Genomic DNA, 17,472 nt, shown 5'->3' with positions numbered 1-17,472 from the left:
TGATTATCTGATATTAATTCGTTTACTAACACTGCTTTAGACGATAGAGACCTGATATTTAACAGTCCGCATTTAATTCTCCTGTTTTGTCTTTCTGTATATTCATTTTTATATCAATGAAAAAAAAACAAATCTGTGTTAGTAAATTCTTACATTTTTACATGTATCTCACCATAGCAAGTTGGAAGTAGACATATTCTGCCATATATGAAGAGGGGAGACTCTCTGAAATCTGGCAATATAAGAACCATGATGGTGGGACATTCTGTCACTTCATAGTTGTTCAAAACGTGGTTTGTGCCAGGCGGACATGATCACCAGTATTTTTCATTATTGCAAGAAATTCCATTGACTCATTCACAAGTCAAAAATGTGTTTTACCTGAAAGAAACATGCAATATTTACATCTAAGATAATAGAAAAATAGTAATAATATTATTCCTCTCTATATGAAGTGACTGATAACAAGATCTGTATAATGGATTGTAAAGAAATTCGTCAGGTTTTTATTTTGTAGACATTTGATCTGGATTTATAGCGTGATGGGATCACAGCACAATGATGTGTGTGGTATCACTGGAAAGCTCTGGTCCTGCACTTCCATGTCATATGTGTGGTATTTCTGTGCTACCCTGCATTCGCGAGTAATCCATCCAAGAGTAATGTGTGTGCAAAGCTGTATGAAAGCTTTGTTATACATCATTTTAGTGTAATTTTATCATTTTTTTCACTGTGAAAACATTGGGCTACCGACAAGTGGTGGTAGTCTAGGTCTTGGTCTTGTCGGAAAGCTATGGTTCCGCTGTTTCATGTGATATGAGTGGCTTCTCGCTACGACGCACAGTTGCTGAGAAAATCCATACAGAAGAACAAGTGTGAATTTGGATGCACTATGCACTATTTGTTCGGGTGCCCTCTATAGGGCACAGGCATAACATCCACGGTGCAGCTCGCTGAGATACGATATAAAAATATCTTTGCGTGCATGCCCTCGTCCACAGTATTTTACTCGATATGCGTGAAACCAAAGGTAAAAGTAAATGTTGAAATAGCAGTAATACCACATTCATTCAAAAAATGACACAAAGGATGGAAAGGGGGGATGGCAGTTTTAGAAGGGGGATGATTTTGACCGTTTTTATTTCAAGGGGGATGCCATCCCCCCTCATCCCCCCTCAACTCGATCAGAGTGTATTCTGTTTTATCTGTAATTATTATTATTATTATTATTTTCTTTTTTTGTCTCCTTCTTTGCTATCTTCTTATAAACTCCAATAAACGTCTCTGAAATTGAGTGAGTGAGAGTGAGAGTGTGAGTGAGAGTGTGTGATTGTGTGAGTGAGAGTGAGAGAGAGAGAGAGAGAGAGAGAATTTTAAAATGGATCTCTTGTCCTGAATGAACAGCCTGCGCCAGCCTGAGCAACAGTCTGTTGGAGCGTATGTTAAGCAGCTCAGTCAGATGAGGGATGGACCTCTTCATTAGGTGACCCAGCTTCACTATGCCGGTCTCTCTGTCTGGATCTCAGGCTAACAGATGACAGGACCTGAGAGGAAATGAAACTGGTTCCAAAGAGGAGCTCCTCAAAGAGCCACACACCAGGTGTCCCCACAGCCTTTCGGTGGAATGAGAAGACCTAGCGTGGCGTTGCCAGACCCAATTCGCAAAACGCGAATGGGTCTGGACACGGAGTGTACATTTCCTCTATTCCCGAGGGGCGGTATCAATGGCTGTCACTCAAAGTGCCCCTTCACGCAATTGGAAAGACGGAAAACCAATCAGAGTAAATGAAACGTGTGACGTAGGCTCGCACAACGCCACTGTAAACAGACCAGCAAGCTGCAGTGGAGATGAGCTGTGATGATGTCTGGGAAAGAGTGTTGCTGTCTTTGCGGATTTCCTCCTCACTGTGGACTTCGAGTTGCATGGCTGTGATTCCCAGCTTGGACCCTTCCCTGACCTGCTCCTCCATGAGAGCAACTAGTGGATAAACAACAATAGCCACTGGGTTTTCACTGAATCCCATCTTTTTCCCGTTCAACGGAGCCAGTTGGTAAATTAAATCTTTACCAAACCCCATAGGAAGGAGGACAAACACATCGTTTTTTTCAATAAAAGCTTTCAGTGCAGCCGTTTCTTCTGCTTTTAAAGAAAATATACATTCCAGTTTGTTCAACACATTTACCATCGCAGATTCAAAATCAGTAGCCATGTTGGTTGTTTACGAAATGCATTCACTCCGCTCCTTGTCCCTCCTATTCTAATGGCATGCCCATCTCAAAGTAATAAACGGTTGTGATTGGCCCACTAAGCTTTAACCGATGCCAGAATGCACCTTTGTGATTGCATGGCCAGACTGATCTGCGGAGTGAAATAGAATATGAGCTTGCGAGATTAGGATGGTTTCACCAGGCTAGGTAAGACTGGGGCTGGAGCAGGAAGAGGTGTTTGTCCAGTCCTAAGCATCCAGCTCTCCTCAGCAGCAGACAGGCAGTATCCATCCAAGGCAGGCCGAAGTTGTACAACAGTTTTTGAGCTGTCTGCAGTCTGAATGCTGCGATACGGGATGTGATGTCCACCAGGCCCTGTCCTCCCTCCTGCACCAGCAGGTATAGCACCGATGAACGCACCCAGTGCTGCCTTGACCAACCAGCAAACCCTCACTCTTCCCCCAGTTTACCTTTGCTGAAGATGCCAGATCTTAAAACTCTAAACTGCCAACCAGGAGAGCCACATCCCTCTGGTCTCTCACAAAAACATTGATGTTATCCGCATAGGCAGATAACACCAGTGAGGGGCACTGTGGCAAACCTGGTAGGATAGCTAGAGCTACAGCTTAGAACACAACCTGCTTAACAGTGGTTCAATGGCTAAGGAGTACAGCAATCCAGAGAGAGGACACCCCTGCCTAATGCCTCTCTGAACCTGAACTGGACAGCTCGGCCCACTACCCACCTTCACCAAACAAAAGGCGTCCTTATAGAACAACCTCAACAAAACATAAAACCCTCTCCAAAACCAAAAGCTCTCAAGGTGGAAAAAGGAAAAATATGGTCAACTCTGTCAAAAGCTTTTTCTTGATCTAATGAAATGACCCAAACATCAATATTGTACAGCTTGCAAACATCAAATACCAAGTCCCTCATGGGAAATACATTGTCCATGATGGATCTGTCCGGTACACAATATGACTGGTCCCTGGAAATAATGTTAATAAATCCATAGAAAAAAAATACAAGTTTTTGTGCCTGTTTGAAGGCACTTTGGAGAGGAGTTTATAGTCTGCACACAGCAGAGCCACTGATCTCAAGTTCTTAAGAAGAGCCAAATCTCCCTTTTTTGGCACAAGTGAGAGGACTGCATGGTGACAGGAAGCAGGTGACAGTCCCGTCTGAGAGCACCCCTGCACCACCTGCCACAGGTCAGCACCCAGACACCTCCAGAAATGCTGGTAAAAGTCCACGGGCAGCCCATCCAGTCCAGGAGCTCTACCAGGAGCCATGTGACCCACAGCAGTAAACTCCTCCAGAGAGATGTCAGCATTAAGGGCAGCCCTGCCACTGGAGCCCAGCTTAGGAAGGCCCTGCAGCAGCTCGTCCACACAGTCACTGCTACAGTCCTCAAACCCAAAGAAGGTGCTGTAAAACTCCACAGCATGCTGCCTCATTTGGACTGGGTCTGTAGTCACAGTATCATCAGGAAGGTGGGGACAGACCATCTGTTTGGCCTGAGAGACGGACCTCTCCAATTTAAAGAAGAAGGATGTGGGTGCATCCATGTCTCTGATACTGATGAAATGTGACCTGACAAAAGCCCCTGTAGCCCTCTCGTGTTGAAATGAGCATAATTCCATTTTTTTCTGCTGAAGCCTCTGGCTGTGTGTGAAATTGTGAATGAATAAACTGTTCTACAAAGACCCGATTTCCTTTTCTAAATCTTCAACTACCTTCTTAACCCTGCCTGTGGCTGGGCTTTACTCATCCTACCGTCTGACACCTTAAACTGCCAGCATTTGTAGGCTATATTCTCCTAAGACACAAAACATGAACTCAGAAGCTTATGAGGAGGAACAGTGTTATAAAATTAAGTAAAACCCAGTGCATGAATCACCATCCTTTGACTTGTACACATGAAAATGATTCAAAACAAAAGATGACAGATGGCTGTACATTAAAGGCACAAATTTCAACATCAAATGAGCTTCTTTCAATCATCTTTGGCAGTACTCACATCATCTCTTATCTCATCAATATCAGACTGCTCACCCTCCTGATTAACTCCAGTAAAAATATCCAGCAAAAGAGGCACTGCATATAAAGTTCAAAATACACCAACATCCTCAGAGAACAGAGGCCATCCTTTTCAATTCTGATTACACTGATTTGGTTTTCACTCAGTAGGTATTCATACTGTCTCAGAAAAAAAGAACAAGCGAGTTGTGTGTGTGTGTGTGGGTGTGTGTGTGTGTGTGTGTGTGTGTGTGTGTGTGTGTGTGATGTGAGCCTCTCCCTCACGCAAGGTCGATCAGGGTCTGCTCTAGAAAATACCGTACTTGAGATTCATTACTTTAGAGCTGGCTTTTTGTCCATCGAGCTCAAGACATAGCTTCTGGAATACCTCAAAGGTAAATTTCAAGCGCTTCGGATAGCTAAGGTTAAGAGCATAGATTACTCCCATCAGCAAAGCACAGGATCTGGAGACATCAATCCCCTGCAGGATCTTGGTTCCCTTGACTACGATGGTTGCACGCCCATCACTAATGATGGCAATCTTCATCACTTGCATTGCAAGGTCTGCGTCGAGCTCCTCCACATCCTTGTAGAAGAAATTAAAAGGTGTTAGGATGTATAAAATACATAGCTCAAGCTCTTCAGGGTGACGTGCATAAGGGAATGCAGGGTGACCATGTACTTACACGCCTAGCCCACAGGAGGCTGGTGCACGGGATTGAAACGGCCATATCTCCACGCGGGAAGGCTACAGAGACATGCAGTTCAAACAAAATTAAAAATTAAAAGCGTACTCAATTACTTACGCGGTACTGTTTGAAAAGGTCCTCCTCCTTCTCTCCAAGATAGACTATGAGGCAGCGAATGGCAATTTCTCTGCGCTTTTCAACTGTGTTGTCCTGATTCATGGAAAAAATAGATCAGGTGTTCAATAAAAATCAGATGCAAGTGTAACCCAAATAATGACAATTTGAAAAAAAATGAGTGTTAGTATACAATAGACCTTGTTCATAGCAGCCATTTTGACATTTGACATGAAAACAGTGAGGCAGATTAAAATAAAGGTCTATTCATAATAAAGTTAGTCATTATACCTCAAGAAGCATGTCCTTAATGTGCCTTATCTCCAGGCCTGCAGCTCCTCCTTTTGATTGGGTCAAGGCCATCAGTTTCGGGGTGCATTGGTCAAGCTTGGCCAGAAAGGTCGATTCAACGCTGACTGTTGTTATCCTCTTGAATTCTTCACTTATCTGCAGGGCACACCAGTATGAAGGACCACAAGTGACATAAGTATAAATAAATAAATGCAGAAATGGACGTGGACATGTATCCACAATGTATCAATCCACAGCACAAAAATACTGGTTTAATAAACATTTTATAATCTCACCTGTGCCTCACTAAAAAGTGCAGGCCAGCGCTTCATGAAGTCACTGATGGCAGGGGCCTCTTTCACTATTTCCTCCCGACGAAGGCTGAACGTCTTGGCCATTTTCTGAGCTACCACCTTGGAGTTGTCCCTTTTCATCACTTCACTTAGGAGCTCGACTCTCTCTTTTTCCAAACTTGCAGTAGTTTCACCTTGAGCATGAGGGGGTAGGTAGTTCACCTCAGCCTTCTTTGGTTTTTTCACATTCTTTGCCGGATACTGGTCATGTGTTGTTTTCCTCTTGAGTGAGTTCACTTCAACTTCAGGGCAGCCGAGACCTCGAAGTTTGCTTCTGAAATTGTTCATCTTATATTTTAGGTGCTGCGCCCATCCACAGGACCCATTAAAGGACCCTGGTTCTTTGAGGCAGGGATGCTTTTGAGTCAGGGCCTCTGCAACCTCACTGATCTGCAGACTTGATGGATAAGCAGTGTACTCATAAATAGCCTCCGCTAGTTTTCCAAGGATGTCTGGGAGTAGTGGAATGAAATCTTTTGTAGGGAAAAGAGTCCCATATTTTTTGAAGCGCTCATTGGCTGACTGAATTTGGATCTCTGTGAGGCCAGAAAAGGTGGGAATCGGAAACTGAGCAGGCCAGCGCTGGGAACGGTGGCCTGGACTATCTTCAGATGATGAAAGAATCAGTGTGTCATTGGTTGACACAGATGAGGTGTCGTCAACATAGTGCTCCTCACAAGGCTGATCAGTCACGTTGGTCACATCAGTGTCGGTCACATCAGTTAAGGTTAAAGTTATTGTAGGCTCCTGGTCCTGGAGAAACACAACCTTGATTGTGTCCTTATCCTTGAGGTCAGTTGTAGAAAAAAGGGTGAAAAACTCATCACCAAAATCAACATCTTTATAGTGAAGACGGAAGTCTCTAGCAATAGAAAATGTATCACGAATGACTGTGTGGTCATCCACCGTCTCAGGGATTCCAGATGGTAGTACAACTTTACGGACATCATGATCCACAAGGATCACTCGGAGTTGAGCCGGCTGTGACATTATGCAACCTGTAGACAAAATGTTTGACATGTTTCAGTAATTTTTAATAACAGCTAAATGGTGAATAATGTTAAGAGCATATAATATTTGACCTCTAGGTATGGAAATCAGGAACACATTTACTTTATGCCAAGTCTGAAAACAGTAGGAAGACTGTGATATGCGAGTTTGTATCATTTCATCTGAAAATCTCCACCAAGTATGGGCACCATCTATGGAACATAAATGCTGCACTTAAGAGTCATAATGCTTGTTCCACCAAAGATGTAAGATATTAAGGGGAACATGTCTGATAGCTCAGCTGGCTCTATGACTTTCACAGGACCGTTTTTATCAAGCACATAGCTCCTCAGATGCTCAACTGACCCAGCAGTCAGACTTTTCACAATGAATCCAACGCTGCCCTTCACAACCACAATCTGGATCAACTCCCCAAAATCTGGTAGACCACCAGTGGAACCATTAGCCAAGATCATTCCACTAGTGTACTTTTGGCTATCTGGACACATGTCTCACCAGGAAACTTAGCCTGCAGTGCTTCTTGGATATCCTCTCTCAGCACACTAACATCCACTGTAGACAGTGTTGTAGCCTGTAGTAAAGGTCTGACAGCTCTGGAATCATGTTGGTTATAAGCAAGCAACAACTGATGCTTCATGGCGAGTGACAGCACAATATTTCTAAAGCTATGAGTATGTCTGACAACACGCTTGAAAAAGCTGTGCTTTGCCTCAAACCGCATTGTCCACAGTGACACCAGAGGACCATAAGCCCTGATCAGTTCTGGATAATGTTCCAGGAAATGGTGTTTTGGGATGAGGCGTTGCTCTGGGAAAACTATGAGAAACCTGTGTTTATGCTCAGATATCTTACTATCCAGGAAGCAAACGGTCTCCTCTGTGTGGACTTGGTTTACAACAAGCTCAACAATGTCTTTGAGCACAAGAAGCACTTCCCATGCTGGGTCACCTTCAGGGATTTTCGATCCAACCATGAGTGGCAAGAGTCGCAGCAAAGCCCAGTTCTCGTGGGCATTGCCGCCCACACTTTTCCGTTGGGCAAAGTTCACAGGGACAAGCTGTGGTGCATTGGTTTTGTCTGACCATTTATAGGGGAACTCTTTGATGCATTTGTTCAGCTCTTCAAGAGTGAAGTATTTGTTCTGAATGAACACTCTTAGGCACAGTGCTATTTCTAGGGGCACTATACCTTCAAAGAGATCATGCAACACATCAGGCGGATACCCAGACAAAACATGAAAATATTTCAGTTTTGCTGTCAGTGCACACTGTCTCTTCACTCCATACACATGCATCAAACTATCATTCTCCTGTAAAGCCTGAATATGCAGTGTGTGTTGTTCTTTCGTTCTGGGTGGGAATGCCCCTGTTCTCACTTCACCATCTTGAAACTGTGACTTTTCACCTAGACAAAATCTGCAGACGTATGAACTGGAAAAGCTCTCAACAAATCCCCCCATAGAATGGGCACCGAGATTGTCTGCAACCACACTAACACTGTGACTTTGACTCTTCTGCCCAATGCTGGAACATACAGTCCTTCCTCCTCTAAAACCACAAGATCTTTGAGCAGTGGCTCCAACACAGCACTGTAACCAAATCTCTTCACATCCTCAGCCTTGCACAGAATTGCTGAGAAGATTGAGTTTAGTTCAGATCTGAGAAATGAGGGGACATCAGCTAACACCCAATACACAGCTGTGATTTTGTGTTTTTTCCTGGATGTACCAAGAGGATTGCAAATCTCAAAGTCATCCACATAGAGATTGAGAGCAATTGTAAGGTCACTTCCTGAGAACAGCTTATTAGTTTTGTAAAAGCTTCTGCCTCACTCAAGATCAGGTCCTATATATCTTTCCTGCTAAAAACCTGAAGTAAAGACTTTAGAATGGGGACATACTGGAAGCTGCTCTCTCTACTAAGAACATACTCAATCGGTTCAACGACAGAAAAGTGTTCATTAAAATACTTTCTTCTTCTTTTGAAGGCAGAGGAAAGAGGACCACCATCACGGAGGGCAGAGCTAATAGGGTTAGCACCACAGATGTCATTCACCATTTCAGACACAATGGCTTCATCAATTTCACAGTTGTGTCTCTTCAAGCAAGACTGTAAAATGTCTTTCATGATGGGAGCAGAGGCTGAATGAGAAATAAAATGCAACTCCTCTGCAAGCTCATCAATGCATTGGTTGGGTACATGAAAGGAACGCTCTAATTTCAACATCAAATGAGCCAAGCTTCTTTCAGTCAACTTTGGCAGTACTCTTACATCATCATCTCTAATCTCATCAATGTCAGACTGTTCACCCTCCTGATTAACTCCATCACTTCACTGATCTGCTTGTGAAGGGTTTTCATACCTCTTTAACACGTCATCTTTGAACTCATCTAATGAGTGGGGAGTATGCTTGCGATTTCTATGCGAAGCAAAGGTTCCATAGATATTAGTTTTGAAATTGCAATTTTTGAAAACACAGGTGACAGTTTCTTGCTTTTTCAAATGTTGACGAAGGTGTTCAAAATACTCTTTTTCAGTGGAGAATGTGCCCACATTACAGAACTGGCAACAGAAACTGAGTATTTCAGAGGTTCTCACTCTTGTTGAGTGAGTTGAGTGTTTCCTTGATATATGTGATTTCAGGCTACCCCATGATTTAAATGAACAAAAACAATCAAGGTAAGGACATGGCAGAGGTTGCACACCGGGGATATGACGTAACCTATAATGTTTCAACAACTCGTCTTTAGTAGGGGTCGCAAATTTACAGATTTTGCAAGGCCAATCCATATTTGATGTTTCTGTCTCACTCCATGCTTGTTCACACTTACTTCAGGAGGCTGACCACGTCTCAACTTGAACCCCTTGGTCCACGACACCAGGATACCAGGAGAAGATGAAGGCTGGAGTTTTTGTCCTTGCAAGGCACACGGCAAAGTAACTGAAGACTTAAGTAGGGAGATCCCCACTTTCTTCGGGAGGCTGACCACGTCTCAACTTGAGCCCCTTGATCCACGACACCAGGACACTGCATCACACCAGAAAGCCATGCCTGCGCACACACACACAAGACAGTATTTTCAATTTCACTTGTGAGTCTTCAATACAGTGACTAAGTAAGTTTCACCTGTGTCTTCGTCACTAATTGTAGATGGACTCAGACCACTCCTCACCTCAGGGGAAGGAGAAGGTAATGTCTAGCTTGTCCTGAGAGGCTGACCACGTCTCAACTTGAACCCTTGGTCCACGACACCAGGATACCAGGAGAAGATGAAGGCTAGAGTTTTTTTGTCCTTGCAAAGCACACGGCAAAGTCACTGAAGACCTAAGTAGGGAGATAAATTAAGTAAAATGATTCAAGGAGGTGTGTGTGAACACAACTGATTTATTTACTACAGATCTGACTGAGTTACTAAACTAAAGTGTTAATGTTTCTGTCTCACCTCATACTTCTTCACGGCTTTCTTCAGGAGGCTGACCACGTCTCAACTTGAACCCTTGGTCCACGACACCAGGATACCAGGAGAAGATGAAAAATGAAATTACTTACTTTTATGAGGCATTTTATTTACACTTTTAAAACAGCTTTTCCAATCAGTATTTATCTTTTTAGCACCCTTTTTAAATTATAATATATTTCTCTGTTAAACATACATGTAACATTCATCTTTTAATATATTTCCCATTCAAAGCATTTAAATGAACTGTCACTGCCGGGTGATGTGTGTGTGCATGCGGTGCGTGCAACATTTCTCATTCATAAAATGCTAAAATCGGGGACATTTTCGTGGACAGCTTTAGCTGGGACAGGTCATCCAGGGCATCTTTCATGGCTCGGACCGCGGTTGAACTTCACCCCGTAACGTTACCAAGATGGCGGCGCTGTTGACGTACGCTGAGAGGCGGAAGGCTAGCGATAGCATTAGCTAACAGTTACGAATGATAAACAGGCTTCCCTCTACAAAGAAATATCACATTTTGATAATGCTTACTTGTTAAAGGGTATATATAACAACGCCACTAAAGTAAATGTTGGTACTTTAACGTTACTTACATTTATAAACCAAACCTGGGGTCCCGCGCTCCTCCAACTCATGTGGTTGTTTAGTTCTTCTTCTCCTCTCACAAAACACGACCGCATTGCATTGTGGTATACCGTATACCACTAAAAGATTCAGTGGTGGTACGCAGTACCAGGAAGATGGGAGAGCGGCTGCCTGCTATAAAGCCTTCATTCAGAACCAGTCACAGCCGCACTCTGGGTCAGAAAATAGATCCGCTAGCAATATGCAGTCTTGAAAACTACTTTGTCTGTTTAAAAATTCCTTTTAACTCATTCCGAATTGTTTCTGAACTGTCCGTGCTGTGTTTTAGTCCATGCTGGACGGAGCCTTGGCCGGGCATCTCCCTCTCCTCCTCAAGGCTCTTGCCCTGCTTCTCTCCCCCTCCCCTCGGAGAGAGCCCGGTGGTCTCCTCTGCGCCCAGCCTTCAAAACGTGTACCACACGTTTAATGTCTTTATGTTCATTGCAAAATGTCCCAATTAAAATCAGCAGGAGAGTAAGCAGTTGTGTTTCGTGTTATTTTGTTCAATTTTAATGATACAGAACAGCTCGGAAAAGAAACTGCTTATGATCTAACGACCGGAGAGTTCACTCAGCAGTACGTGAGTGCGCATGCGCTTCTACTTCCGAAACACAGCGGTTGCTATGGGGATCGGTGCGTTTGATTTAATGCACTGGGACGTAACATCAGTATAGATACAGTCGGCAACAACGTCTGCTATACAGTAAAAACGCGGAATTTAAACTTGCTTTACTAACGTTAACGTGTCAGCAGAGCTAGAAATCACAACTCCTGGCCACAGAGAATCTGATTTGGGGGGAAGATTGACAGCCCTACTGTGCCATCACTGCTTCACTAACAAACAGCACTCACTGCAGTGATAGCAACTTAGCTTGGCTAGCTTCAATATTAGAACTCATACACTACAGATGCCTGCGTTAGCAAAGCGGCTAGCGCCATTAACGATTCGCGTTAGCCTCGTGGCTAACAACATTAGCGATCTTTTAAACATTTTAAACCAATTACAATGGTCTGTACCACAGTAACGTTAGTGTTAAAAGCTCCATAACAAGAGCCCTATGATTTTGGCGGCTCCGTGTCCGTTACAACCCGACTGCGGTGCACACAAACGCGGGGGCGAGCTAACCGGAGCGTCTCGCCCGCCATCTGGAGAGATGTTGCAGCTTTGTCTTACAGTAACGTTAGGCTATCACCAACAGAATCCCGAGCGAATGCAAATATGTGTAATTAAGCATAAAATTACTTACCATTCACCACAACGCTTCGATGAGCCTTGAACACGCTCGCTCGTGCTAGACTGGTCCGCTTGAGCAGGAGAGGGAAACTGTGGGCTGTTTACACGTCATCAAGTTGTATTTTACATCAACAGAACTTAAAATGAAATTATTTTTTGATTAACTGATAATTTTAAACTCAGACAAGTCATGATTGTATATTGAATCAACAGGCATAATTTGTGTGTCACCCGAGCTCAATAAAATAACAATTACAAGTCAAAACTCTAACAGTATTTCTGAACTTGATTTTTTATTTCACAACAATATATATATTTAAGTAATGACTAAAGGTCCCCTGAATTAGTTTTTAGAGTGCAGCACAGTACAGTCCTCTCTCGGCTAGCCAACATTTAGCCGTGTTACTTACTGATCCATTAGAAAGAAAGCTAGCTGGACACCAGTGTTGAAGCCTCTTTGGTCACGGAGCTCCCTCCATCTCTTGAACGCCTGACTGAGGTTTACTCTTGTTTTTCCTCTTCTTTTATCACTCTCCTTTTTTGTGCATCCTCGCCTCCTCAGACAGATCAGCTCATTTTCTTTTGGGAGGCCATTTTTCACTTATCTCCAAACTTTGTCCGTCTGCCATTGTGCTCCTGACTCAACTATCTCATGCCCCAGCCAGTTCCTCATAAGGACCAGCTCCAGTCCCTGATTGGCTGACCGACCAGTTTGGCAATACATGACGCATTTCCTGCCGTAAAGCACATTTTTTCCACGAAAATTCGTCCCCGGTGGCAGAAGCTTATTGCAAAGATTGCAAAGCCACCAAGTAACCTATGTAAACGCTGATAGTCTGATTTTACTGTGTATTACTACCCTGTGCAACCCACATTATTTTCATAATAATATATATAGGCAAAAATGCTGTCTGTTGCTTCTTTAAGTCTTAGCCTGCATTTTTCCCTCTGCTAGCCTTTCATCTTTCTCAGAGTTGTTACAGGTTTTTTTTTTTTAGACAGAAACATTTTTCTCGTTGCTGTGGATCAGCAAATCCACACCAACCACCGTCTGCAAAGTCACCTTTTAATGAACTTCTCTGCATCAGGAAAATACTCAAAACACTTTAACTGATTTGCCAAAAGTTTCATTGAGGAACTCATTGATCTCCTCCAGTGTATGTAGCTCTGAGACTGAGAGTCTGCCACAGAAACACAGTCAGAGTCAGTGTCATACTCCATCTCTTCCTCACCTGCTACCCTCGCCACTCCATACAGCTGTCTGAGCTCTGCACCAGCAGCCTGACTCTGCTCTGATAGAGAGGGAGGGAGAGAGAGAGAGAGAGAGAGAGAGAGAGAGAGAGATGGCACTCTCTTTAGATCTGCTTCTATATTGTTGGTGTCCATGGTGGCAAGCATCTGAAAATGTGGAAGTGCAGTCTGTAGTCAAGCATCCGTCTTATTTGAGCTGAAAGATAGGGAGATCTGTGAGCTGGTAAGATGGAGAGAAGTTTACCACAGTTTATGTACACATACTACCCGCACTGTTATGATAAAGAGCTGGTTGAAAATCAGCAAAGTATCCCTTGAATAACTCTATGAATATGGTCTGTTTTTGTGTAACAAAATACAAAACTGCAATTATTAATAGTGTCCAGTTAACTCAAAAGCAACTCTTTCTAACTCAGAAAATGTTCCCCACTTTAAGTGAGGTCTCAATCACAACTGATTCACTAGTAGTTTGACACTTATTCCCTGTTTTAAACTTGCCTTCTCTTCACTCTTAGTGAATCCATCATAGCACACAACTACTGCAGTAACAGACCCTGTTCTCAAGTGATGGGTTACACACTGCAAACAAATCTAGGTCTGTTTACTTTTTTCACTTTATTTTCAGGAAAAAAACAAAAAACAAAAACTCAAAACTGCAAACGCTACAAATAACATCAGACAGTAGAGGCATCTGATTAACTTGAACTATCTGTACTGTATTTGTAAGAAATGAACAGTACCATTGAATCAGGTGTGATTAACCTCTGATTGAATCATCTTTCCCAATAAAAGCTCTGGCTGAATTCTGTTAAATGCTGATGTAAAATCTAAGAAGAGAGCCTGAGCTGTAGTTGCTTCAATATTAGGTGTATCAGTGTTACAACTGCATCCCCTGTGCTACGATTATACTTACGTATATGCAAACTGACAAGAGTCCAGTTTGCCACCCACAGATTTAGTGAGCTGCTGAATCACAATTCTTTCTAAGGTTTTCATAACAATTGGAGTCAAGGCCACAGGATAATAATCACTGAGTTCCTTAGGACATGCCTTCTTTGGAAAAGGTATTACATGTGAGGTATTCCATATTTCAAGAATGATGTGACTTTCTATAGAACACTGAAAGTTAGGCCACAGGCAACAAATGTTTTCCAAATAAGTGCACTGAGGTTTTCTGGCCCTGTGGCCTTCCTCTGATTTAAATGTTTAAAAATGCTCCTCACCTGTTCAACAGGAACATCAGTTCTATCTGACTACATCGGTACAGAATGTTAACAACATGAGCGGGATTATTCTCTTTATCTTAATCAAAACTTAAGCAGAATTACTTAAATTCATTTGCAAATTCTGCCTCACTTTCTGCCATGCTTTCTGAATGATTGTCTATTGAGATGCATAGTAGAGGAGTGCTTTGGGATTGGGATCCTGCGGAACCCAACACAGTTCTCGTGGGAGTGGGTGGTTTGTAAATTTGCTGTGGGTGGGAGTGGGTGATCAAAAAATAAACTGTGGGTCCTGGGATTTGTTAGAAACAGAATTAGGAACACTGATTTAAAAGTCTCTTTTCTTGCTTGCTCAGGGTGCACATGAGAGTGCGCTCCAATGCGTCTTTCAGGACTGGACTCACAGGCCAATCATAACCAAGTTTGTTCAACTTGTGCTTACATCATAGGGTCTGTAAAATGGTGGATAAAGTGATTTGAGCGAAATGACTCCTTTCACTTTGAGAATTTGATCAGTTTCGTCCAATAACATTTGGAGATCTAGAAAAGCTGCTTGATTAAATGATGTTATCTTTATTCAAGCTAGCATAGGGTTAAGGACGTTAGCAGTAAGCGTATGTCATGTATGCGATACACATGTAATCAGTTCTCTCTAACTAGGGATGGGCATTTTAACATGAGGATAGGAATGTGCAACAACAGAAAACAAGTGCAATTTGAAATTCATTTATTGAGCATCCAGGCATAAACAGAGAGATAGAGGGACAGCAGGGCGAGCAGGTGTTGAGTGAGGCAAACACTGCATTCAGCTCTACAATAAAATAGAATAGAATTTAAAAAGATACATTAAAAATCTAGAAAATAAAATTTCTAAATGTGTTCACACATGGGAGGGGCAGCATCAAGTACTTTATACATTGAACAAATACTCACATAGAAACAAGTGCTCATGCCCATCCCTATCACTGACGTGGTCTGAGGGGGTCTGTTAGCTACAGTAGTTGTGTGCTAAAATGGATTCATTAAGAGTGAAGAGAAGGACACTTTAGAACTGGAAACTTGTGTGGGTTAATAAGTGTATCTTAGCTAATAGTGAATCACTTAAGCATGAGACCTCACAAAGAATGGGGAACATGCTCTGACTTGCTTTTTTGGACACTATTAAAATTCGTGGTTTGGCGTTTTGTTACATAAGAATAGACCATATTATTTAAGTGTTATTAAGGGAGAAAGACTACTCTTGTGGTGCTGCCACCCTATAGGGGCCATACTGGCTAGAGCGTATTAAGAGTGTGATTCACGTACAACAGCTTCCTTACTTCATATCATTTAGCTGTAATTAGGAGGTTGTTGAGGGAAAACTTAATGGCTTCATAGTTGTAAAATATGGTCATGCAGAATAAAGCATTGATTAATGCTTTATAATGATTAATAGAGAGCAAATATGTTACTAATATGCCCTGTTAAAAACCCACTGGTTAATGGTGACAGTGTGTACAGGGCTGGAAAAATAACAGATTTTCACTACATGATTATTGTGGCCATAATAGTCTCCTTTGTCATTTTTCTGGTAAATGAATTAGACGCTAATTGCGAGTGTAGGGACGTGGAGAGAGAGACTGGAACCCTAAAGCCGCGTTTCCACCAAACATTTTCGGTATGGTACCTTTTGATCAGTGTACCAAGTACCCCAACAGAAGGGGTACCAAAAATGGTAATGGTTAGGAACGACTCCATCGGTACTATCCACAACTTTTCTCAGTGGAAACAAACAAACAAAAAAAGCATACCGAACTGAACCGTACTCTACCATACTGCTTGATGGAAACAGGGCTTATCTGTACAAGATGGTACAAAAAGAACAGTTAGACTTAATGGATGGTGAAAAGGCAACCAGATGGTGTTGGTGGAGGGAGACAAACTGAGAACAGAAAGGAACAGAAAGAAACAGAAGTGATTTAAGAGGCCCTGCATTATTTACACAATATTTTCACGTCAGGGTTGGAAATTAGCACCAGTCACCAGCCAAATGCTGGTAGAATATGCAAGTGGCTGCAAGATTTGCTTCAATCACCAGCCAAAAAAACAATGGTAATCTATTGATTGGCTGTGAGGTTTTGGAATCCACCAGTCACAGTGGCAGGAAAACGAAAGGAGTTCATTTCCAAACTTGTTATGTATTACTAATATGATACCATTATTTCATTTTGAAATATCTCAGTTATTGTCAGTACCGGTACATTGTGATACCCCTAATGTGTACCTTCATATAAAGTGTTACCAGAAGTTTGATACAGATTCTCTTGTACTGAAGCTGAAGCAAACTGAGAATATTTTGCAAAATGTTTGATATCTTTAAATATGAGCACAGTAAGTATTCATTGTTTTTTCAGAGAGCTGTATTCTGGTCAGGGTGGAAAAGCATCTGAAGCAGAATTTTACACGAAGTAGGCTACTCAGTTTTTAACTTCCTCCTGACATTTCTTAGCCTCCACAAGTGACTCATTATTAGGTGTGCAAAGTCAAAGTGGGCCAGATTGGACGCTTTGGCAGACTGGTTCTGGCCCATGGGCCACATGTTTGTCACCCCTGTATTATGAGGTCTAAATCCTGAACCAACTGTGAATGTGTGAATGAAAGCTACCCATCAAAAAGCTACAGACAAGCCCTTCCTTGGCAAAGGAAAAATAAGTAGATTCACTTCACGAGAGTCCCTCAGGCCACTACACTAGCAGCACTAGTAGTAAGCTTTTCCACTGACACTGATTACATTCTCACAGTTAGCAGTTAGCAATGCTAGCCTAGATAGCAAGGCTACTGAAAAATAGACTACAGATGTCCTCAGCTGTCTCTGTCTTTCAGCTGGTATCAACCTGTTAATAACATACCTTTGCTTTAACTCTCTCCATAGGTGCTGTCTGCTCTGGACATACTGCAGCCTCCACACATTGACTACTTTGAAGAAATGTATCCTTTATCATTCACTGGTTCAAAT

At 42.5% G+C, this 17,472-nt stretch overlaps 1 protein-coding gene across 4 annotated transcripts in view; it reads left to right on the top strand.

Annotated features, from left to right (window-relative positions):
• Positions 1-17,472, top strand: part of nlk2 (nemo-like kinase, type 2) — a 205,841-nt gene that overhangs the window by 126,267 nt on the left and 62,102 nt on the right. For all 4 annotated transcript variants that reach the window (XM_033631279.2, XM_033631277.2, XM_078166837.1 and 1 more), the window contains exon 3: positions 17,389-17,444. In XM_033631279.2, the coding sequence (XP_033487170.1) occupies positions 17,389-17,444 (56 nt within the window). The remainder of the gene's footprint in view (positions 1-17,388; positions 17,445-17,472) is intronic.

The sequence above is a fragment of the Epinephelus lanceolatus genome, chromosome 4, assembly GCF_041903045.1.
Source record: "Epinephelus lanceolatus isolate andai-2023 chromosome 4, ASM4190304v1, whole genome shotgun sequence".
Taxonomy (NCBI): Eukaryota; Metazoa; Chordata; class Actinopteri; order Perciformes; family Serranidae; genus Epinephelus; species Epinephelus lanceolatus.
The sequence above is the reverse complement of the archived record's forward strand: the minus strand, read 5'-3'. Positions and strand labels throughout refer to the sequence as shown.